The sequence below is a fragment of the Blastocystis sp. subtype 4 genome (genome assembly GCF_000743755.1).
Source record: "Blastocystis sp. subtype 4 strain WR1 chromosome Unknown seqid_0106, whole genome shotgun sequence".
Lineage (NCBI taxonomy): Eukaryota > Bigyra > Opalinata > Blastocystidae > Blastocystis > Blastocystis sp. subtype 4.
In genome coordinates, this window is record NW_014569441.1 from 1 (window position 1) to 24141 (window position 24141).

At 40.1% G+C, this 24141-nt stretch overlaps 10 protein-coding genes across 10 annotated transcripts; 7 read left to right on the forward strand and 3 right to left on the reverse strand.

The window, feature by feature from the left end:
* Nucleotides 1-4353: 4353 nt before the first annotated feature.
* JH06_1731 (galactokinase) lies at nucleotides 4354-5659 on the forward strand (the record flags this gene model as incomplete). The annotated part of the gene is made up of 3 exons (XM_014672219.1): nucleotides 4354-4560; nucleotides 4595-4675; nucleotides 4700-5659. The coding sequence occupies 3 exons, from the start codon at nucleotides 4354-4356 to the stop codon at nucleotides 5657-5659; spliced, it is 1248 nt and encodes a 415-aa protein (XP_014527705.1).
* Nucleotides 5660-5830: 171 nt separating this feature from the next.
* Nucleotides 5831-7586, forward strand: JH06_1732 (molecular chaperone; the record flags this gene model as incomplete). The annotated part of the gene is given in 2 exon segments (XM_014672220.1): nucleotides 5831-6125; nucleotides 6142-7586. 2 exon segments carry the CDS (start codon nucleotides 5831-5833, stop codon nucleotides 7584-7586), a joined length of 1740 nt encoding a protein of 579 aa, XP_014527706.1.
* Nucleotides 7587-7676: 90 nt separating this feature from the next.
* JH06_1733 (DNA-directed RAN polymerase II subunit) lies at nucleotides 7677-11970 on the forward strand (the record flags this gene model as incomplete). The annotated part of the gene is made up of 8 exons (XM_014672221.1): nucleotides 7677-7736; nucleotides 7799-8118; nucleotides 8152-8346; nucleotides 8377-8548; nucleotides 8579-8698; nucleotides 8730-9362; nucleotides 9393-9677; nucleotides 9709-11970. The coding sequence occupies 8 exons, from the start codon at nucleotides 7677-7679 to the stop codon at nucleotides 11968-11970; spliced, it is 4047 nt and encodes a 1348-aa protein (XP_014527707.1).
* A 73-nt stretch (nucleotides 11971-12043) lies between these two features.
* Nucleotides 12044-13592, forward strand: JH06_1734 (DNA-directed RAN polymerase II subunit; the record flags this gene model as incomplete). Its single annotated transcript, XM_014672222.1, has 2 exons — nucleotides 12044-12469; nucleotides 12501-13592. The coding sequence occupies 2 exons, from the start codon at nucleotides 12044-12046 to the stop codon at nucleotides 13590-13592; spliced, it is 1518 nt and encodes a 505-aa protein (XP_014527708.1).
* A 374-nt stretch (nucleotides 13593-13966) lies between these two features.
* On the forward strand, nucleotides 13967-14883 carry JH06_1735 (cyclic nucleotide-binding protein; the record flags this gene model as incomplete). The annotated part of the gene is made up of 5 exons (XM_014672223.1): nucleotides 13967-14320; nucleotides 14350-14602; nucleotides 14633-14683; nucleotides 14715-14774; nucleotides 14807-14883. The coding sequence occupies 5 exons, from the start codon at nucleotides 13967-13969 to the stop codon at nucleotides 14881-14883; spliced, it is 795 nt and encodes a 264-aa protein (XP_014527709.1).
* Nucleotides 14884-14919: 36 nt separating this feature from the next.
* JH06_1736 (chaperone) lies at nucleotides 14920-16069 on the reverse strand (the record flags this gene model as incomplete). The annotated part of the gene is made up of 2 exons (XM_014672224.1): nucleotides 14920-15901; nucleotides 15984-16069. 2 exons carry the CDS (start codon nucleotides 16067-16069, stop codon nucleotides 14920-14922), a joined length of 1068 nt encoding a protein of 355 aa, XP_014527710.1.
* Nucleotides 16070-17641: 1572 nt separating this feature from the next.
* Nucleotides 17642-19058, reverse strand: JH06_1737 (beclin-1-like protein; the record flags this gene model as incomplete). The annotated part of the gene is made up of 8 exons (XM_014672225.1): nucleotides 17642-17764; nucleotides 17796-17883; nucleotides 17914-17976; nucleotides 18007-18494; nucleotides 18524-18686; nucleotides 18716-18787; nucleotides 18818-18926; nucleotides 18959-19058. The coding sequence occupies 8 exons, from the start codon at nucleotides 19056-19058 to the stop codon at nucleotides 17642-17644; spliced, it is 1206 nt and encodes a 401-aa protein (XP_014527711.1).
* Nucleotides 19059-19941: 883 nt separating this feature from the next.
* Nucleotides 19942-20615, forward strand: JH06_1738 (protein SGT1-like protein; the record flags this gene model as incomplete). Its single annotated transcript, XM_014672226.1, has 5 exons — nucleotides 19942-20008; nucleotides 20041-20185; nucleotides 20216-20292; nucleotides 20328-20419; nucleotides 20451-20615. 5 exons carry the CDS (start codon nucleotides 19942-19944, stop codon nucleotides 20613-20615), a joined length of 546 nt encoding a protein of 181 aa, XP_014527712.1.
* A 44-nt stretch (nucleotides 20616-20659) lies between these two features.
* On the forward strand, nucleotides 20660-22178 carry JH06_1739 (hypothetical protein; the record flags this gene model as incomplete). The annotated part of the gene is made up of 4 exons (XM_014672227.1): nucleotides 20660-20719; nucleotides 20751-21279; nucleotides 21310-21378; nucleotides 21409-22178. 4 exons carry the CDS (start codon nucleotides 20660-20662, stop codon nucleotides 22176-22178), a joined length of 1428 nt encoding a protein of 475 aa, XP_014527713.1.
* On the reverse strand, nucleotides 22175-24010 carry JH06_1740 (E3 ubiquitin-protein ligase RNF13; the record flags this gene model as incomplete). Its single annotated transcript, XM_014672228.1, has 13 exons — nucleotides 22175-22425; nucleotides 22457-22490; nucleotides 22522-22611; nucleotides 22645-22677; nucleotides 22707-22776; nucleotides 22806-22928; nucleotides 23041-23168; nucleotides 23197-23496; nucleotides 23527-23570; nucleotides 23601-23706; nucleotides 23737-23844; nucleotides 23881-23932; nucleotides 23961-24010. The coding sequence occupies 13 exons, from the start codon at nucleotides 24008-24010 to the stop codon at nucleotides 22175-22177; spliced, it is 1389 nt and encodes a 462-aa protein (XP_014527714.1).
* Between the last annotated feature and the right edge of the window lie 131 nt (nucleotides 24011-24141).

Below are 24141 nucleotides of genomic sequence, written 5' to 3' on the forward strand. Positions count from 1 at the left end.
CCCTTGTACACAATGTTTCCATTCATTCCTTCTATCTCAATCCAAGCTCCATTAGACCAGGAATCACCATATGAATCCTTCATCTCAAGGGAGTATTGACTGTTCGTTGAAGGCTGTAAGCATACTTCAAGAACTCTTACATCACTGTTCACCAATGAAGGGGACGTGAAAACCACAGTGGCACCGTCAGAGATTGTAAAAGACTCTTCATTAGCATAACTCGCTGTTTTTTTCGTAATCTTTGCATACACCTGACTAGACGGACAGTCAACAGCAGTAGTTAGAGTGGCTACAGATAAAACAGTAACAAAGGTGCAACCGATGACCAACCAAAACACAAACCGATTCATTTCCAAAGAATATTGTGTTTCTATGTCCATATTATATTGACATTCTAATAGAACTAACGACCAGTAATAATGATAATAGCTATAAAAATGGCGATCACTAAATGGAAATTGTGTGTAATAAATGCTGTTGTCTATACTGATAGATATTCATGTTACTACTCGTTATTCACGTGTAGAAAACATCTTTTGGCAATACCAAAAGAGTGTTAAAAATGACCTTCTAGAAGAGAAAGAATGCACGATTGGGATTAACTGAATAATATTCGAAATTACCATGAGTGTTCCAGGGATAATCTGGGAGTAAAAGGGATCTAAAGACTCTGCTTCTTAAGAAAACAATAATTATACTAATGTCATTGATTGGTTGCACCAAAATAAACCAATAAGAATGTAGAATAATGAATGATTGGACCTATTGGTTGCAAATGCTCTTGCTTTGCTATATGAAGTTATCGTTAAGAATTATGAATAGTTCAAAAATTGTTGTTGAACTACACTCCTGGGATTATTCATGTTAATCAAGATAAGATGAGTGGTAAACTTATACTTCTTCAGTAGAATTGGTTCGTCACATAGTGTATCAATTGTGAAAGGATATGATCAGTTGAGCATTTCCTCAGAAAAGGAATGTAGTTCATGGCCACTTAGTATCTTCGCATTAGTCCTATAGCATTGTGCCACTAGATCATCGGTATCACTTTTGTTATAGTAAACTATGTTTGATTCAACAAAAATGAATCATGTCAACAAATAACTTGTGAAGCCAAAACCAAAAAATGTATAGTAACAACAATAGTCGAGTTTACAGACTCTTATATTTGTATAGTAACGAGTACAGAATAGAGGAATCGATTCCATACAACGGTGCCACTAATTTCTAGGATTGTTCATATTACGACAAATGGAATAACAGTATTGGGACACCAATACTTTGGATTCCTGAATCATTCAGTTATGAAAGAAAAATGTCGGTGAATCGAAGAGTCATGGTAAATCGAATTGCTGCTGAGCTAGAGCCGCTTCTGACAGCAGTCGATGAAGCCTGCCGTTTTTCATTTCGATGACTCTTTATTTCTAGCTATCTGCTATAATTCAACGTGCTCTACCGGCCTTGATGGTTGTGTCCATCGTTTCTGTAAAAACTGTTGCTCCAAACTGATCGAGGAAGTCCGTTTATTGTATTCTCTATAGCATAGAAAGTAGATTTGTGTCCTGTTTGCAAGTCTCAGTTTTCTGTATGTATCGTTGCAGATGTAGGATTACCAACTGTATATTGTGTAGAATTACATTTCTAAGATGGCTACAATTATTTTTGGAAATCAAGAAGTTGAATCCTCTTTGATTGATATAATCGTATAGGACGTAGTAAAAAAGATTCATGAAACCAAATTTTTCACAAAAGTTGTCGTAGTAACTGATTGTGATCATAGGATGCCCAAAAGGCCTGCCTCTTTCTTGCAAGTGTTTATGGTCTCTCGAAGAATGTATGAAAATGATTCGAAATCAACTGTAGGCCTTTGGAATCGTTCAGAAGCGACTTGAATCTTATCATGGAGATGATCTCAAGACACTGCTTTCCAGGATTCCATCCTCTGATTCGCTCTATCCTGATCGTGAATGCATCAAACTCATCTTCAACGAGAGTCATACCATCATCGAAGATGGAAAGGCATTCTATGTAGGTAAATTCGATAAATCAGAATCAATTAATGGATCTGGCTTTGTTTATTATCCAAGCGGCATTATCGTAGAAGGTCTGATTCAAAATGGTGTTCCTGAGGGTCAGTGCACACTGCACTTCAGCCAGTCGGATGCAACCCAGCAGGTCACATTTGAGAATGGAAGGAGGCGGGGTGACAGTATCATCCAGACAGCCAGTGGACTGGTCTATCATATATGGATAGAGGATCAAAACCCTCAGCTATTTGAGAGTACTGTTCCTTTCTTACGTAATTATTACAATCATTCTCTCTTTGATTATGGTCATCCTCGATACTCCATTTTGGAATTATATTTGGAATCTCAAAAAATCTACTTATCGGATGATTTATTCTGGTGGCTTACTATGTGTGACCTGCAACAATCATCACTAACTTTGGATGTGACGCGACCTGGGATGATCGAAATTGTGAATTATTTGAAATCAACAGTCGGAACCGAATCATTCATTCACAGTTCTCGCTTCAACCGTATTCAGGAAGTAACTCTTGTGTGTCATAATGTGATTCAACAAACATACCTGAACTATCTTCTACCTGAACTAGTTCGCTTTAAAAATGTTTCATTGTTTATGGAAGAAGAAATGAAGAGAGCAGATAAATATCATGTTCCCACGTCAATTCTACATCAATTTCAGACAGTATGGTCAACTATAATGGATATATTGAATGATAGCACGAATTTAATACGTGTAGAAGTTATTGGTTGCCCTTTAAGTCAATTAATTCTAATTGAATCCTTATGGACTCGTATTGAAGAACTAACTATACGACGTAATGAATAGTGATTAGAAATCATGGAGATAGAGTGTTATCTTGTTCAGTCTATTCAGTTTATATTCCAATCTACGAATATACGAACACTTACATTACAAGAATGTTCAATTCAAACACTTAGTATTAGTACTAATTTTGCCAAATGTGATTCTTTCATGATTGATCGTATATTGAATACTAATACTATTATTATAGGCTGTTTACAATTAGAATCTATTGTTATTAACTCTCGTTGTCTATCAAACTGTACCAATCTTCAAATAACTCGTATTCATTTTATCGATCTATTATGAATAGAATGTTATAAGCTAATGACTCTGAAGATCATGGATGGAGTCATGAATTCCTCTTCGTTATCATCTGTCACTCTCACTGATCTCACAGAACTACAGACCCTCACCTTTGGGCAAGATTCTTGTACTAATGTGACCTGGTTCCAGTTGAATCTTCCTCATCTCACTACCTTCAGTATTGGTGAGGGAGCCTTCAATCATTGTCAGCAACTTCTCTTACAGTTTGTCCCAGAATTATTGCATTTTACCATCAACGATAATTCGTTTGCTGACACTTCGCTGGTCATCTATTGTTCATATTGCACATTCTACTCATGATTAGATCCTCTTCTCCGACTCAAAGAATTTGTCGTGGGAAAACGGTCGTTTTCGCATACACCTCTTCTAGTTCCTTCTAGTATGAGTTCCATAGTTGCCTAACCTCCAGAGTTCCCTTCATTGTGTCGTTTTGTTTGCGATGATGAATCGTTTGCTAACACGCGTCTGGCTCCGATCTATGGCCAATTGGAAGAGGAAGTAAGTGAAGAGGTGATTGAACCCCGTACATCTCTGTCGGGTGATGAGCCACAGGCTCTGATCGCTAATCGTAATGGAAAATAGGGAGTATGATTCATAGCATTCAATACATTACGAGAGATTAGGATTGGGAAGAAGTGCTTCTTCACTACTGTTATTTTCTTCGTATATAGTAGGATTTATGGAATTCCTCAAATCATAGATATTCCGAATCTCGAATGTATCGAGGTCAAAGAAGGATCAATGAATGATTTGGTATGTGTGGCACTTACAGGTATCTTTTTTCCTATTCTTATACTTCAGATCTTCCTTCTTTGAATCAGTTTATTCTGGATCCTTCAATGATGAAATCACTCTCGTCTCTTCGATTTTTCAATATTCCCCTTCTCAAACAGATACATCGAACGAAGACAGAAGTAATGTCTCCATTCCGATTCCCTGCTCTAGTCAATTTCCTTTATTATAATATCAGTAATGAATTGTTACAACATGCCCAATTGGTGCCAATCGTGGATGACCCACATCCTAATGAGAGTTTTGCAGGCGTTGAGTATCTGGGTCATGTATGTCACGAAATCCAGGAACTAACACCTGAGTATATTGCCAAAATGAAGCGGGAGTTTCAAAGTGGAAGATGGATTGTTTGTTGTATTCTCCATATCTGTATTAACTGATCTACTAACACTGCTTTTCACTTCAATGCTCCAAAGTCAAGCTACTGACTTTTTCCAATCTACTTTTGCTTATAAACCATCAGTAGTTGCTTTTGCTCCTGGAATTATCAATCTCTTGGGTTGTCAAGTAAATGGGGGCGATGGAAGAGTCTGCTCATTAGCAACTCATCTTGGAACTATGGTTGTTGGATCTATGGCTGCGGGAAATGTACAATCTCTACTTCATTTTTACGTAGAAATGTCGTGTTATTATGGAAAACTCAGAGGATGTTGAGGAATTCGAAGGAGATAGCTCAATAAGTCCTCGTGATCAGAAATCTTGGCTCAATTGCATTATGGTACCTGAGGTTGATTATTTCTTTTATGCATAGGGAGTTGTCAATGAATTTCTAATCCAATTTGATAAGAAGTCTATAGGTTTTGATTTGGCTATCGTTACGAATTTGCCGGCTTCGGTAGATTTGGGAAGGTTAGCATCTATTGAAGTTGCAGTTTCTCTCTTTTTGGAGCAGATTCTTCTGGTTCCATTATCCCCAGAAGATCGGGCTAAATTGTGTCAGGCAGCAGAAGAAAACTTTACTCAGGTGCAGCAAGGTATTATGGACAAATTTGTTATATGTTGTGCACAGAAGGATACCATCATGTATTGTCACAGTCGCGAAAAGCCTGGAGAGTATATTCCATTTAATGCGAGTGTGATTGTATGTAATCCTGGAGTGAAACCCAAGTCCATTCCTAGTTGGAGTAATGTGCTTGCTGTTCTTCAGACAGTTTATCCCAATATCCACAGCCTCAACGATGTGGATACCTGTCAGGTCAATCTCATAAAGGACTCTCTTGGGGATGATTTGTACAAGATGGCTATTCACTGTATATCAGAATGTCAGCGGGCCGCTGAGGGTAAACAAGCTTTGTTACGTGGTGACTATGAAAGCGTAGGCGGCTCGCTGATGTACAGCTTTGTGTCTTTCCGAGACATGCTGAAGGCCAGTTGTGACGAGATTGATGGACTGTCAGAACTGATTGCTGAAGAAGAGAGTGTGTATGGAATCAGAATGAATGAAGAAGGAGAGGTACTGATTCTTGTCGAGCGATCACAGGAGAAAAGGGTGGCAAGATGGTTAGAGCAAGAGTATAAGAAGCGATTTGGGAAGGTGTGTAAGATGATTGCCTGTTATCCATCGGATGGAGCCAAGATTATCTCGACGGAGAAGACTGAAGTAGGAACATACTCAAAGTGGAAGAACCCTTGGCTGTGGGCATGTGCTGCCACTGTTGTTGGGGTTGGAGTAATGATGTTCATGCATTCACGTCATTGTTTTGTTTGTTGATAAGTTGTTTATGGAAGTACTAATAATAGGATATGAAAGGCAAGGGACGAAGAATCCTTTAAAGACTAATTGGATAACTGAGTCTCCACAGGGAACCTATACTATCCTGCACTACTTTTCGTTCGTCCAATTACAGTTCTCGTTACATTATTCACTGTATCCTATGCACAAATGAGTGTTGGATTTACAGGACGTCCTCTCCGTGTTCTAGGAATTGATTTCGGAAGTGCATCGATCAAAGTTGCGGCAAAAGTCAACAATGTTGTAACTGATGTGTCACTAAATGGAGATCGTGACACTCTCCCCACTCATCTTTGTTTTCGAGGAGGTGAGATCCTCTTCGGCTCAAATGCTAACCATACTGGAAAGAAGGATTACGACGGATATATTAACAATATTAAGCGTACACTGGGTATATATGAAATTGAAAGGGATCATTCAAAACAAGGTGATGGATTGTCAACCAGTCTAATACGTAGGAGATTGCTTGTATGAGAAGAAGTATGGAGATTTTACTTTTTCCCTTAACTCGTGCATGGCGGCTGCCATTCTATTTAAAGAAGTTCGTAAATCAGTTTTGCGGAAGATAGAAACTGATATCACAGACGTTGTGCTCACAGTACCTGTCAAGTTTACAGAGAAACAGAAGCAAGCCTTAATTGATGCTGCCAACATTGCAGGATATTATGTAGTTTCAGTTATTGTGGAGCCTGTTGCATCTTGTTTTAATTTTGTGGATAAGGAACAGACCTCATTAGGTGACCGATTCATTATTCTGTATCCTTGCTCTTTTTATATTATATCTTACGATTTCGGAGGTAGCACCTTTGATACAGCTGTTGTATACTATGATAATGGAAAGTATTCTGTATTGGCTACCGATGGAGACAAGGACCTTGGTGGTCGTAAAATCGAAAGCGATATTGTCGATTATTTAATGGATAAATACCATATCGATCAGGAGAAGCGTAGCGAGGTCCATAATGCCTGTCGAACCGTCATTAGCGATGCTAACAACCAAAATCAGCCTCTAATTTTCATCGAATCCTGCAGTCTTGAGATCAGACTCACAACTACAGAGATCAATACAATCATCAGCAAATATGCAGAGCGAGCCTCTACCATTGTCGAAACCATGATCCATGGAATCTCTCTCCCTCCAGATGCTATGGTGTATGTGTATATGACAGGTGGTATCAGCATGGTCAACACTGTGAGAGATTCGGTGAAGCAACGATTTCCTTTATTCAATGTGATGCAATCTACAACATTACATAGTGTTTCCCGTGGGGCACTAGTGTACGGGGAACGAAGTATGTTGAATAAACAGAAATCCATGCGACAATTACTCAAACATTACTCTCATTTACCTGCCGAGTTTGTAATGCGTGATAACAACGGTTTTTCAATGACTGTGATTTCCATGAATCAGCCTCTTCCTACGGAAGTATCCTTCTCGATCACATTACCAGCTTGTCCAGATTCTCGTTATTTGGCCTATTTCTATGCTGTTTACGATGCCGATCACGAAGAGGTGATGAACAAACACATTCGTATCAATCGTGTGAAGGCTGCCGAGAAAGCGAAATTAACTGTGAAGATCGATACATATTTGGAAGTATCGTGTTCTGTCGAAGGTGACACCATTATATACCGTGACAGTATCAGTGACCCTCTCCCTGAGAAGCGACGCACAATTGCGGAGATTAAACAGATGCAACAAGAGTATGAAACCACACTGAATGGGATTCATCATGGATGTCTCTTGGCAGAGTGCAGGAAACGATTGAGACAAGTGGAGAAAAGAGCTAAGAAGAAACCTGAGTTGCAAGAGAAGATTGAAGAATGTCGTGCCAAGATAGAAGATCCTCAGTTGTCCAATGAAGAGTTGCGAAAATTGTCGACAGAGATCATCAACCTCAAGTAATCTTAGTATTGCTTTATGTTTTTTCATGACTGGAGAGTATTAGATTATTCGTAAGTTGGGCAATGCCCAACGGACATGTCACAAATCTGAATGATTTTCATTGTTTGTTCAAAAATCAATTTCCACAAGGTATTCCGAGCAGAACTCCCTGTAGGATTTGAGTGGCTGTTATTTTGGAATGTGGATTTGACAAATGGTGTAGAGAATTCTAGAAGAAGATGCCATCGCTTTGTGGAAGTGTCGCACCTTTGCGAAGAATCAGAGAAATTGATTTTAGTATTCTGTCACCAGATGAGGTCATCAAGAACTCAGTAACCACAGGAGAGACAAATGAGGACAGTGGAGTGTATCAGACTGAAATTTCCAAAAATGGACGTCCTCTAAGAGGTGGCCTAAACGATCCACGTCTCGGAACTGTCAGTCGTACCGATGTTTGTGAAACTTGTCGCAGAAAGTACGAGGATTGCCCGGGTCACTTTGGACACATTATGCTGAATGCCGAAATCTTCCATACAGGCTTTTTGGAACCAATGTACTAGGTATTCATATTCTGTTAGAAGTGTAGATATCGCGTCCTTTCAAGTGTCTGCTATAAATGTTCTCGTTGTCTTGTTGCTAGAGGTGACTTCCCTGAAGATGAGTTTGCGGTGGACAACTATCATCGCCTAGCCCGTGTGTTTGAGAGGGCTAAGGCTGTCAAAGTCTGCGATATCGCTAAAGGAGGTTGCGGTTGTCCCCGTGCTCAATATCACCGCGATGGGTTATTGTGTCTATAGAATGTAATCTATAGACTCAAGATCCGTCAAACAATCAAAAACTCCAATAATGAAGATGAAGTCAGTTACATTAGTCCCTCAGCTGTAAAGGATATATTCAGGCGAATCAGCCCCGAGGATGCAAGGTTCTTGGGTTTCGACTATCCAGACATCAAACCTGAATATATGATCTTGAATGTGATTCCTGTGCGAATGTGACGGATTGGTGAATTATAGGTTCCGCCTATCGCAGTGAGACCATCTGTGATGCTTCCTGGGAGTACCACGTTAAGTGAGGATGATATTACTTTCGCTTTGGCAAATATCCTGAAGGCGAATATGGCTATTAAAGGAGATGTGAGGAATATATGTGTGTAGTGATAACTAGCAATATCGAGGGAAGAAAGGAGATGAGATGAATGGTATTATTGAGATGCTTCAAGTATACTACTCAAATTATATCGATAATGAACGAGCTGGTGTTGTCTCCGCAGTACAGAAAAACAAACGACCCTTAAAGACATTCCGTCAGCGTATTAAGGGGAAAACAGGCCGAGTCCGAGGCAACTTGATGGGTAAACGAGTGAACTTCAGTGGTCGATCGGTTATCACTGCTGATCCAACAATTGATATTGATGAGGTAGGTGTACCTCGCTCATTGGCCAAGATCCTTACCTTTCCTGAACGAGTAACTCGTTTCAATATCAAGAAATTGACAGAATTAGTGGCTAGAAAGGATGAATGGCCCGGAGCCAAGTATTACATTGATAATGATGGTGTTCGTCATGATCTTCACTATGTTCGTGGTACTCCAACATTAAAAGAAGGAATGATTGTGGAACGTCATATTAATAACGGAGATATTGTCTTATTTAACAGACAGCCTTCATTACATAAGATGTCCATCATGGGACATCGAGTTCGAGTGTTGGATTATTCTACTTTCAGACTCAATCTATCATGTACTACTCCTTATAACGCTGATTTTGATGGAGATGAAATGAATATTCATGTTCCACAAGTAAGTGTGAATTCCCGCGGTAATCGATAGACTGTACAAGCCCGAGCAGAAGTGACAGAGCTAATGATGGTACATAAGAATATTGTCAGTCCTAAGAGCAACTGTCCCGTCATGGGCATTGTCCAAGATACGTTACTAGGATCACAGAAACTTACGCAACGAGATACCTTCATTCCACGCGATATGATGATGAATATGGTGATGTGGATCGATGACTTTGATGGTCTGGTACCTGTGCCTGCTGTGATGGCACGGAAGAATGGGAAGATTATCACTTTTTGGACTGGGAAGCAAATGTATTCATTCCTCTTGCCTGTAAGCGAGAATTAATCTGTGTGATGTGTAGAAGGATTTAAATTTACGACGCTTGTCAACAACATATGATAAAGACAAACGACTTGCATTGAACTGTATAGATTCAGAAGTGTTGATTCTGGAGGGTGAGCTCCTCATGGGTGTGATTGATAAGAATTGTATTGGTAATACCAAATCAGGAGGCATTACTCATGTCTTAATGAATGATAAGGGTCCTGAAGCTGCTCGAATGTTCCTTGGACTCAATCAGCGAATGGTGAACTATTGGTTAATGAACCGCGGCTTTTCCGTCGGTTTAGGAGATATGGTTCCAACTCCAGAGACGATGCATGAAGTAATGCGTTTGATTTCATCGGTGAAAGATGATGTGACAAAGCTAATTCAGAAAGGTCAACATAAGGAATTAGAGAAACAGCCTGGTAAAACGATCGAACAATTCTTTGAATGGAGTGTGAATAGCTTATTGAATACGATGGCAAAGAAGACTCAAAAGGAGATTATGAAGAATCTACGAAGTGATAATAGTATGCAGGCAATGGCTCTAGCTGGATCCAAGGGTTCACCATTGAATTTGCAGCAGATTAGTGGTTGTGTGGGTCAACAGAATGTGGATGGAAAGCGTATTTCATATGGTTTCCGTTATCGAACCTTGCCTCATTTCTGTAAGGATGATTTGGGAGCCGATGCCCATGGATTTGTAGTGAATTCATATCTGAAGGGCTTGACTCCGCAGGAGTTTTACTTCCACGCTATGGGAGGTCGTGAAGGTATTATTGATACAGCTGTGAAGACCAGTAAAACGGGTTATATTCAACGTAGATTAATCAAATCAATGGAAGATCTAATGGTGTATTATGATGGAACAGTTCGTAATAGTCGAGGTCAAATTGTTCAATTCTTATATGGTGAAGATGGAATGGATTCTCGTTGGATTGAAGATCAATCCATTCCAATTCTCCATATGAATCTCAAGATGATGGCAAGAACATACCATTGGGATTTAGCAAACTATCGCTTCGGTTATGTGGACAGTATGTCCAATCGAATGTGGCTTAAAGAAGAAACAGTTGAGGTGATTCGTCATTCACTGGATATTCAGCATGCTCTCGAAAGTGAGTATGAACAGCTGTTGTTGGATCGACAGACATTACGATCTATTGTAACAGTGATGGATGAGAAGCTTCAGAATATCAACACATTCCATCTCCCTGTGAATATCCCTCGTCTTATTTGGACAGCTAAGAGTCGATTCCATGTAGATCCCAATGGATGCAGTGATTTGAGACCTGATTATGTGATTCGAGAAGTAAGGGATCTGTTAGCCAGACTGTGTGTTATCAGTCCAGAAACTGGAATGCCAGAATCCCAAGATAATGCGAAACTCCTATTCTCTATCTTTACTCGTAGTACACTGGCATCCAAACCTCTTCTCTGTGAGCATCGTCTCTCTCAGAAAGCCTTTGATTGGTTGTTGGCTGAGGTGACCAATCGTTTCATGAAGTCTCAAGTAAGCCCTGGTGAAGTATGTGGAATCGTGGCTGCTCAATCAATCGGAGAACCAGCTACACAGATGACTCTAAACACATTCCACTTTGCTGGTGTATCTGAGAAGAATGTGACTCTGGGTGTACCTCGTCTGGAGGAGATCATTAATGTTGTGGCAAACATTAGTACACCTACTATGACACTTCGCTTACGACGGGATTTACGTCAAGATAAGGATCAAGCAGAACGCATTCAGAATGCATTAGGTCTAACAACACTGAATACGATTTTATCGAGTGCTGAAATCTATTATGATCCTGATCCTATCAATACTGTCGTGGTTCAAGATTCCGTTCTTGTTAAGAATTACTTTGATACTGAAGATTTGGATCCACAATCACTCTCCCCATGGATGCTTCGATTAGCTTTGAATAAGCAGATGGTGGTGGCAAAAAAAGTCTCTCCTCAATTAGTAGCTGAGAAGATCAAAGCATTGATTCCTGATATGCTCTCAACGATTGCTTCAAATGATAATGATAATTCACCTGTTATTCAAGTCCGTCTTTTACGAGAGGTTGAGAAGAGTGACTCTGAGGCTGTGGCTGGTGATGAGTTATTGAAGTCTGTATTGAATATCCTTCAAACACATTTAGTACTGTTTGGTACACCTGGAATCGATACAGTATACATCAGTGATGAGACGATCAATGAATTGGAGGAGGAGGAGACGGATAATGATGAGATGTTGACTCCAGAAGAACGGAAACGCAAGCACCAGTATAGATTCGAATGCATGGCTTATCAATAGAGAATGGGTTCTGTTAACAGATGGAAGTAACCTAAGAGGAGCAATGATGGAAGAATCATTAGATTTTACTAAAATGTATACAAATGATATTAAGGAAATATTTGAAGTGTTAGGAATTGAAGCTGCTAGAAGAGCTTTAATGAAAGAGATTCGAACTGTTATTAGTTTTGATGGATCCTATGTGAATCATCGTCATTTATCAATTCTATGTGATGTTATGACATATAAAGGATTCCTAATGCCAATTACACGAAACGGAATTAACCGAATTGATGCTTCACCATTACAAAAGGCTTCTTATGAGGAGACACAAGAAGTATTTATGGAGGCTGCTGTATTTGGAGAACGTGATCATCTGTTAGGAGTTAGTGAAAATGTAATGACAGGTCAGTTCCTTCCTACGGGAACAGGTGTATTTGACGTTTATCTCGATACGAAGAAGTTGGCAGAGGCTGTAGATGTGGCTCCAGAAGGATCAGAACTTGTATCTCGATTTGTGGTAAGACATATGAGAATGAATGAAGTTTTAGGATGAGGATGAGACAAATCATGTTATGGACTTTGCTTCACCAGCACCTGTGAACTTCTTTGATACAGTAGTAGGTGAAGTATCTCCCGCATTCTCACCTGCATTCACGAATGCATCACCTGGTGTGGCATATGATTATTCAGCTATGTCAGCATCCCCAATGTATTCAGCTGGTGTAGCAGAAGTAATGCAACAAGGTTATATGCCTCAAGGAGGATATAGTGCGCAGAGTCCTGGATATAGTCCAAGTATGTCTGGTTATTCACCTGGATCTCCGGCTTATTCACCTACTTCACCTGTCTATTCCCCAACCTCACCTGCCTTTTCGGCCACGTCTCCGGCTTATTCGCCTACGAGTCCGGCTTATTCGCCTACGAGTCCGGCTTATTCGCCTACATCACCATCCTATTCTCCTACTTCCCCTGCATATTCTCCTACATCACCAGCTTATTCTCCTACATCACCAGCTTATTCTCCCACATCACCGGCTTATTCACCTACATCACCAGCCTATTCCCCTACTTCCCCTGCATATTCTCCCACATCACCAGCTTATTCTCCCACATCACCGGCTTATTCACCTACCTCACCAGCCTATTCACCCACCTCACCTGCATACTCTCCCACGAGTCCTGCCTATTCCCCTACATCACCAGCATACTCACCAAACTCACCCGCGAATTCGCCTACTTCTCCTGCCTATACCCCGTCCTCACCAATTGATTCGCCCAATTTCCCAGCCTACTCACCAACCTCACCGGCGCACTCGCCTACTTCTCCTGCCTATACTCCATCCTCGCCCGCTGAATCGCCCAATTTTCCGGCTTATTCACCAACCTCACCTGTCAATTCCAATTCTCCAGCCTACTCTCCATCCTTACGCTCTAACTCATCCATTTTCCCAGCCTATTCACCAACCTCGCCAGCCTATTCTCCAACTTCACCTGCCTATTCTCCAACTTCGCCTGTCTATTCGCCAACATCACCTGTTTTCTCTCCTTCTTCACCTGCTTATTCACCAACCACGGCTCAGGAGCCTCCTGTGGATGTGAAACGAGATGATCAGGGGTCAGCAGAACAAAAAGATGAGTAAGAATTGTTTGTTCAAATAACCGTGGATTGTGTTTTATTCATATTTTCGTACATGTTTAAGGGATTAAGCACCTTTTTTGGACACCTCCTAGGTATCCGACCTGCCGAAACCTCGGAACAGTCAAAACGAGGTGAAGTGTAATTGAGGATTAATCACCAATAGAAGGATCAAAGCAACAAAATGGTGAAGGGCATGACTCTACAACCATTATTTCAAAGCCTGTACCAATTTCGAAAACTACAACTGAATTACCAAGTTTGCCTCCCGTAGAAGAACTAATGGATTTCGTAACTCAACATACATTAAGGTACGTATAATAATCCGATATCAAGTCCAGTTTTACCAGTGCGAAGGATCCCACGTCTTCGTTTATTATGCGTCCTGTAATTCCATCTGATCGTACCAAAATGCATGCAAGTAAGATTACGGATATGACTCTGAGTGTAGTTCTTAGTAAGGGTGAAATCTCTTCCAATTCCTTGTTCATGCGTTTCACAACGGCTAAAAAGACGTTTACGGAACGAGAGTTGGACTACTTCACTCGTCTTAATTACACAAGTCATCACGGACTTGGTGTTGTTCTCGATAAACCAGGTTACCCAGGTGTTGGAACAGCACGTTATTTTGTGGATTCAAATGACCCAACAACAGCAGAATGGGCTGTTACAGTGATTGACAAGTTTCAAGGTCAAGGAATTGGAATCACACTTTTCTTTGCAATATGTGTCGTAGAACATGAATTTTGGGTTTACTGTAGTTAGCTGAAGTGAATGGGATCAAACGGTTGAAAGCTGTCGTCAATCCTGAGAATCACGTCATTTTGAATTGGCTCACACGTTGTAATTCATATGAGGAATACCAGGATCAATCAGTTTTCCATGTGATTGCCATTCCTATTCCTGAAGATTTTTATCGTAATCAGGAACTCAAAGAACGTATTCGAGAGGCTTTAGCAGGGTCTGGTCATATGGACAATGCAGCACAGTTCGCTACTCGATTGGAATTGAAACGTGTGTATTTTCCTGGGATGTGATGACTAGAATTTTATGATGATTTGGAAGAGAAAGACTCAGATACAGAGGATTTTACAGGTAAGAGAATGAGAATGCGAATGAGACGTAGTAACCTGTAGCAGTTATGATGATGATTCGCGATCACGGTTATTTACCTCTAATAATCATTGTAAGTGAATCTGAAAGATTGGTTATGAATAGTACTAACAGAAATGATGGATGAAATTAGTGTGTCTTCACGATCGAATTCAATTGATGATTTTGATTTTGAACTCTAGTTGACTTTGTTTCTTACAAACATATTCCAATCCCTATTAGAACAACGTAGATATGACTTCCTTCTGCTTGGCTGTAAGACTCTTTGGCATCACAACAGTGATTGTGATATACAAGTCGCCCTTCTGACTTGGGAACTTGTGTACTGGCATTCCCTCACCCTCCAACTTCAACACTTCACCTGGTTTCGTAATTCCCTTCTTGCCAAATGTCACTGTGTGACCATCCAGATGAGAAATCTTATTGGTCCAACCTAACAACGCATCTTTCAGAGAGATGCTGAAGTCCATCTTCAGATCGTTGTTATCTCGTGTGAACAAATTATGTTTCCGCTGTTGTAATACCACAACCACATGACCAGGATCCAAATCTGGATGCTGATTTCCTTCGTGTTCGAATGTAATTTGTTCTCCATCTTTCATTCCACGCTCAATATCCACTGTAATGGAATGTGGCTTTGTCACTAACTTACGACCATGACAAACGTGACATGCTTTCTCATATGTCTTGCCTTTTCCTCCACATTTCTGGCATGGCTGTTGAACTTGCTGTACAAAACCAGGAGCCAACTGAATACGCTGGACAACGTAACCTGAACCCTTACACACAGGACATGTGTGAACATGATCAGGATCATCTGCTCCAGTACCATGACAATGTTCACATAATTCCTGGCGGTTCACGGTAAACGTCATTTCTCGACCATTGTACAAATCTTCCAAGGTGACAGGAACTGTGGCCTGCATATCCTGGTTTCGCTGTTTACCTCCAAAACCTCCGAAACCAAAAATATCTCCGAATGGATTAAACCCTTGTTGACTGTTATTCTTTTCTCTCTCTTCTACACCCTCTTCTCCTTTGATATCATACACACGTCGCTTATTTTCATCCGATAGACAATCATAAGCGGCCTGAATGTCAATAAATGTGGTTTTGCACTCTTCCGTTTTACACTTATCAGGATGATATTGAAGACTTAATTTCCTATATGCCTTCTTAATTTGAGATGCTGAAGCCCCTCTATTCGGTCATTCTCACGAAATGACACCATACTTATCAACTCCCAAGATTTTGTAAAAATCACGGCCAGCAACACAAACACCGAATAATACGATAGATAGAATTACGAACCGATTGTTCATTTGGGGAGAGAAATATGCAGAAAAGGTCTGTATTCTCGAACATCATTTTGATTCATTTTTCCTTTTCCTTTTTGTATTTGGTTATGAACGCAATTGCTATCATGATAGAAACAAGAAATTGGGAAAATACGCAGACAGCGAGGATTCTGTCGCTTGTTGAATAGGAATTGAAAATGCTTCTCATCCAAACAAACAAGCAAGTCTAGCTACATATCCACTCCTCAATCATTCTCCACCACAATCTCTACATCTCACAAACCACCACCATACTCTACTCCAGTTGTAAATATGATAAGACGATTTTGGCGCTTTCTCCTTCTTCGGACGCTCAACCTTAATTGTCTTCGTCTTCGTCTTCGTATCCAGAATAATTGTAGTACTCTCCGATATATTCACATCTGACTGATGTCCATTCTCACACCCCGGCATTAGGATACCTCTCTTCTCATCTCTCTGTCCTTCACGATGATAGTTCCCTTGCCTTCCACCCGCTTCCCGTTGACGATACCCATTATTCTTGCGATATGCCTTTTGGCCGGACTCTCTTTCATTCGATCTATTTCGATTCTCTTGAGGCTGATTACCATTTTGCTGGACTTCAGGCTGATTCTTGGGCTTCTGATTCGGTTGTTGTCCAGAATGAGCCGGAAACTTGTTCGGCTGCTGTTCTTGTTTCCCTTTCTGTTGCTCTGGAGGCCGGTTCCCTTTTGGCAAGGGTCTTGGATTCTCCTTGCGTTGCTCTTTCTGTCTATCTGAATTCTGATTCTTTTCAACTGGACCATTTCGTTGTTCCTGTTTTGGCTTGCCTAATGGAGGCACAGTTGCATCTCTCTTTTCTTGTTTATTAGGCACATTTAACGGCTTGTTTCCCTTCGATTGCTCCCGATGTTGATTCTCTGTAGGCTGTTCTGGCTTCGGTGTGGACTGATCCCCATTCTGTCTTCTGTTGGAATTACCTTGGTTTTTTCTTGACGGGTTGGTATTCTGATTTCCATTTCGAGTGTCATTACGCTGCTTTGGCTGTTGCTGTTTTGGCTGTTGCTGCTTTTGTTGTTGTTGCTTTTGCTTTTGTTGTTGCTTTTGCTTTGGCTGATTTGCAGAGTCTGGCTTTTCTCCACTTTTCTCCCCCTCTTCCTTTCGACTATCTTCCTCCTTTGCATTCTCTGCTTTCACATCCCCATTTTGAACTCCATCGTTCGAATTGCCACCTTCCAGGTCTTGCTTCTTCTCATTACCTTTATTGTTCATGTCTCGTTCTTGATTCGGTTTCCCTTTCCCATCATTATCGATAGGAGTCTTAACTAACTCCTTAGGTTCCATCTCACTCTTCTTCTTTCCCTATACCATTAAACCCTAGTAAACAAGAATTTTACAAGATCGGGAACTTCCAAAGGCTGTTTTTCCACCGACTTTTCCGAAGGGACTTCTACGTTAATTACAGACAAACTACAAGCATACCAGGATTTGATACATTACCTTCTTCCTTTTCCATACTAATTCTGTGGGATCCAAACTATTACTGAACGTTCAGCCTGACACATGCTTGCCTCTCTTACCCAGATTACAGAACAAGGTAGTTATCACCTAACAAACAAAATACACGCAATAGAATCAAATCTTAGTTTTCTCGTTTCTCCACCATTACACTCGCAGAACATGCATAAACCACCATCTGCTTAATATCGATTGATAAACAACGAATCGCTCGCATCCAAACATCAAAGTCATTACAAAGGAAATCCTATTCTTTACAATCTCCTCAGAAGCACTACATATCCACCTACAGTGTCTGTTGTTATACGGAATTGTAACACCAGTCCAAACTTCTCCTCACAATGCTTTGCTAACAAATTCACAGCTCTATTCATGATATAAACATGCTAAATCCACTCTAAGAACAGATGTAAGGCTTGAGTGAATATCTTCTTGTTCTCAGTCTTCGGTAAAAAATACCTACAATCATATCACTCTACAAATACTCACAATTTATAAGAAGCCTTTTCAGTCATATCTATCACCTCACTGAATGATCCTCTTGTTTTGAGGTAGATACGCTGATAAGGTAAACCATACAATCGATACATCGTGTCCACAGCCTGGATCAGATCACCCAGAGCAGCATTCACACTGTTCCAATCAATCTGATTACCAATTCTGCCAACACGCACTCCATTGATCGTGATGCAATTATGATCAAACCATACATTGACAGTGTCGTTAAGCGCATTACAGTGCATCAATAAATCCAATTGACGCGAATGATCCGCTACTGTTTCATTCACCACATTGCGTTGTTCCTCATGTTCGCCTAATTGCAAGGAGATCTCAGCAGACACACAATTCATCGAATCCTGAAGATTCAGCATTTCTGCTTTGATTTCTTCCATTTCCAATTTCTGACGTTCGATTCCCGCCAATGTAGTTCGCAAGGAATGAATTCGTTCTTGTAATGCACTTTTCTCTTTCTCCAGCTATTGTTCATGTGCAAACCTATTCCTACATCAGCCACAGCAGTAGAAGCGAATTCGGGTTCTGCAACTTCTTCCTCTTCCTCCTTCATGGGAGAGATGGCTTCTTTTATTTCGTCCATCTTCTGTTGAACTGTCATGGCACCAATAAGTCGTTCTAACACATATCCCACGTTCTTATCCTTTGTACACACTCTACAGTTATAACTACACACGAAACACACTTTAATTTCTCCTTCTTCGTCTGTTCCAAACATGCAGAACATAAAGGAAAGTCAATCCCATTCAAATGACTCCTATTCCTCAAACATGCTCAAAAGAGATACAATTCTTCAAAGAATTCAACCATAGATAGTCGAAAGTCACCATCTTTCATTTGATATCCAAGAGATACAAACAACGCAATCAAGCTCTTCTTATACATCTTGAAGAATTCTATCCTTTAATCCATGAGTACAAAACTCTACTTTCATACTCCTTCTCATCTAAGTACAAGTAGTTCAGACACTTCTGACAACTTGTTACCCAACGTCCTGGACACCGATCATCAATATATTCCATCTCCATAATTCTGGATATCGACTTTTGAGCACACAAGAATTTGGATTTGACGAGATCCAAAACACCTTTGAAATATTGTCTATTTCCACCAAAGTGAATGAATCACACATGGAATGGGATCAACACTTCCCTTTCAAATCTGGTGCAGGGGATGAATAACCAGAATCCGATGCAGAAAAGGAATATCGCGGCTGGAGCAGACCCTGAGGATTATCCATTGTTCTCCCTCAGGGGAATCAATTTTCAAGATAATTGTGAGTGAAAACGAGTTGTTGGTAATGATTAGTAAGGGAAATGATGTTTGGGTTTGGAGACTGCATAGAACCACATCCACAAACATTGGAACTCATGAATAATCTAGTAAAGGACTTTGTAACCAATCTAGTTGGTTATATATAAATGGATAATTCCTAGTCGTTGCGCTGTTTTGATATTGCAAGACGAACCGGTCGGCAAATGGATAGTGAGATTGTTAAGTATGCTGTCAAGTCCAAAGAGTAAATTCTTGAAATTAAAATGATCCCTAGAGACTACTTCTATCGTTTAGATGAACTTCTGAGAGCATTTGATGAGATTTCTAGGAGGATGCGATATCAAACATCCGATGAGGACTATTCTGCAGAAGCACGAAAACGCAAGAAACGAACCGAAATGACCGTAACTAAGCTTGTCAAAATAGAGGAAACATCAACTGCAGAAGAGTAAATCATGTTTATTTGTGCCATTATTTGTTGAATAATGTGTGAATCATTAGCATCTTTATGCCTTGCCATTCAGGTTCTTCAATTGTTCCTATACATTCTCCTACTCATAATTTGATCACTATCATGCCTTGGAGTTTCTAGAACATTCTTTTGAGTTTCAGGTAGTTAGAATAGTGTTATCAACGATGCCCAGCAAGTTCTATAACTATCAGTATTACCAATCTGGAGAGTTTACGGTCGTTTCTTTCATTGGTATATCCAAATTGCTGACTCTTAGTCATTAGGACTCCGAGGTGTTCCTCAGGAGAATATTCTTGTGAATATTCAACCTACTAACCTTACGGTGACAATTAATACTCCAGATTTTGATCCCTTCTCCAAGTCACTAGATCTTTACTTACCAATTGATCCTGCGACTTCGACTTATCAGTATAGATGGTCTTGATGAGTTAGCAATAGAGTATTCCCAAGTAAGGTGGAGATCAAATTACACAAGGTAGAGCAAGTGAATTGGCCTACTTTGGAGAAGGCTTCAGGTTAGAATTGGAAGAGATATTGATTGTAGTGCAAGTCCTTCCAACTCCTTCTGCTGCTTCCACAACAACGGCAAGTACCTTCAGCACGGAACGTTGGGACCGGTTCTGCGAGGAGAACAAAGAAGAAGTAAGCTTGTTGTAGACTGGATCATTGGTAGGTAGATACGTCAGGCGAGAAATTGTTCCGTGTGCTGTATGAGGGAGCCACACAAGAGCAACGACGTGCTATGATCAAATCGCTGCAGCAGAGCAATGGAAAGGTCTTAAACATGAATTGGGACGAAGTGAAGGACAAGAACTTTGAGGAAGAGGCAAAGAAATAAGATGTAATAGTATCATTTGTTTGTTTGCTAGTCACATACGTTTTATGCAGCTAGCTTGGTTCGTACTGTTATGTTGTTTTATAGTCCCTTCTCTTCAACTCTCTGTAGGAGGAGATGTCTTTGTAAGAAAAATAGGAATATGATACTCTATCAGGTTCACGAGATGATATGAACAAGTTAGTGGCAGAACGGAGTGACATTGTTTCCGATCCGTTAGATTTGATAATTATTAATTCAACATCCACGAATATATATGATACTCTGACTATTGTGGAGAATTCTAGTGAGAACAAAGCGATAGACGTAGATGTTGATTCGCTGTATACTTTCTCTAAAAATTCCAAGGAGAAGAAGCGTGCTACCTTTGGAAGACGAAGAATCCACAAGGCAGAAACAATGGAATCACCAGCAACAACTCGTTCTCTTGATGATGTATGGCCATTCGTCATCGATTATCACCATAATCACACCCATGTCACTGATGTTGGTATCCGTAAGCAATATGAGTTCTTGCATACGATCTCAACGAAACTGAACCGAGCTCCTCGAACAGAATCATCCAAGTATATCGTATTTTATCCTTCTAAGGCGGGTTTGGGTAATACTCTTGCTGCATGGAGTGAAGCCTTACTATTAACTATGTATTCACAGCGTTTCTTTAAACGTAGTTCCTTCCGATTTTAATCATCTGTAGTGTACCAATGGCAGGTCATTCTGCAATACTACTCTATCCCTTTTACTGATATTCTCCTTCAATCTTCTTGTTTGATTTGAATTTTTGGTTCATTTACAGCGTTCCTTAATCGAAATGATACGTTTATCTCACAATCTGGTAAATATTGTGGTCTAAATTTGGAGGGGATCTTAAATGGAACTGATCCTCACAAATATATCGTTATTCGTGGATATTGTGGCATTATCCACTATTTCATTCATACTCCTTATCTCACCAATTGGCTGACCGATGTCGGAGTTTTTCCTTCGTCTTCTCTATTTGCTCTGGATCGAACCCATCTACTGATGCAATTCCTGCTTGTAGACGTAATTGTGCCCCAACCCCATATCTGGGACGCTGTAGTTCAATTCAAGGTGAGATCTCATTGGGACAATTACACAGTTATCGGGATTCACATTCGATCTGGTTTGCTAGAAGGGAATGTCGGATGGGGTCGTTTCCTGGAGAAAGAGGATGTGGATGTGTTTTACCAGAATGCATTGAGGTATACGAAGAAATTGGAACGCATGTCGCCTGAAAAACAGGTAAAATGGCTTGTGTTAGTGGATAATGAGGGCGTGAAGGAGGAATTCAAACAGCGTGCTGGAAAGTACTACTTGTCGACGGATCTCCAAGTCGTTCATTCCAAAGAAGGAGTGACTAAGGGAATCGAGAATTCGATTATTGACAACTACATTCTTAGTGAATGTTACACATTGATTCTGACAATGAAAAGTACATATGGTTATTTAGCGAAACACCGATGTGAAGCTAGTCATCGTAGTATTGCTCCTGGTAGCCACAAATCGAGTCATTCCTTTGTTTGGAAGTCAACAAACAATGCTTAGAACTCCTTACCAACCGCTAAACCTTTCGTTGTATACACAGTAGGTGTCTGAACAGCTTCTACACACTTCACTGCCGCATAGAAGGAATAGCCCAAAGTAAAGACAGTGAGAAGCGCAAACATGACAGAAGGAGTCATGGGGACTCCTGATCGACTCTCTGTTACAATCACCTTTTCAGGATTCTCCTCATTGGGCTCCATAAACTGAAGAATGACTTGTTTTCCCTCGACTGGGATCCTCTGGAGTTCTACAGATCACCCTTTCATCCAACAGCAAACCCTCCAAGTTGGTAGGTAGAAGCACTTCGGAAGCCTAGTCAATTAAAGGAATAAAGCGTATATACAGTTATAGTTCCATTTACATGAGGGAAAACCATAGAGCTATTGAAGGCACTAACATAGTCCTGGAGTACGTCAACGGTGCTGTTCATCTCCTATTCCATTATATTACACTGTATAATGCAAACGCTATTATAAACAATATAAACACAGTTCATTTCCTAGAAATAAGTCCAACGAACAAGTGAACGACATCTGGATCAGCAAATTTCTTTACGTCTTCTGCTTGATACCAATCATTATAATAAACTTCATTGTTTCTATGTTAAACTCAATTCCGCTATCATACACGTCACTGTCTAAGATAAAGACAGGACCTGACGCCATAGCAGCAGAAATGCAGATTAACGCAATCAAGAAGGTCTTAGCAGTCATGGAAACAGCAATAATGTGAGTGGGGAAACTCGAGTTTCTACTTTTATATAACAAACACAGGATCACGAAAAAGGAAAACTATACACCTGTTCAAGTGTAAAGTGACAGATAAACCCAAAATAGCAACAACTCAAAAGAAAGAGCCATACACTGGAAGAAGAATTACCACAAAGCAGATAGTAATACTATATAGAGAAGCGAATGTAAATCCGGAGGATGATTCCACCCGACTCATCAAATAGTCAATCTCATTATTCTGATCAATTTCAAGAAGATTCTATATTATATTTGAATTCCAAGTATACAAGCTCCTCATCTTCATAGACACCTTGTCGACAAACAGGACATACAGCTTTTCCATTCAAAAGCCAGGGATCAATGCACTCACAATGAAACACATGGTCACACCGCAACTTGCGAATTTCGTCATTCTCCTCGAATTCGACCAAACAAATACTGCATGTTGTCTCTTTCACAACCTTGCTGTGATAACAAAGTCTCTTACTCTTCTTCACAAATTTCCTTCGATGATGAACTCGAATTCGATTTGAAATACGAAACAGACAATAAAGAAAGGCATATCCACTAATGAAGAGCAGTCCAAACTATTTATCATTCTATCAAACTATAAATACAGAGCAGATTAATAGTATTGACTCTACCATCGAATATGTTTGTTCTAGCGGTAACTACCAACAGCAATTGATACCTTCGCCAACAGAACTTAATATAGCAACTGTCGATGAGTTTAATCGGCACTCCTCGAGAATCTGTTGACCACTTCCTTTCGAAATGGAAATGGCAGGAATCGTAATCTAAAATTCATTTCATTCTGCCATATTTACATTGTATAAATCACTTTCATCATCATCTAACGAATACAATATGGTATCATCATTTGTATTCTGTTCATATGTCATTACAACGACTCCCAAGGCTCCCAAATTATTCATCTAGTTTAAATCAAATCTCATTTGCTCACATTGTACACTTGTTCGGCAATGGAACACTTTGGTTTCGGTATTACTCGTACAAGAAGAGCTATTCGGTTCATGACACTCGTTGTCACGTTCCCACATCCATCAGATGGTTCAACTGATGTAATAATAGCAGTAACATCTATATATAATAATTACTCTCTATCTTTACTGGAATCACCATAAGAAAGACCAAAGGAAGCTCTAAGATGACTCACAATGAAAGAATGGTTCGATATGACGACCAATGCATACGAGTAGTACAGTAAAATA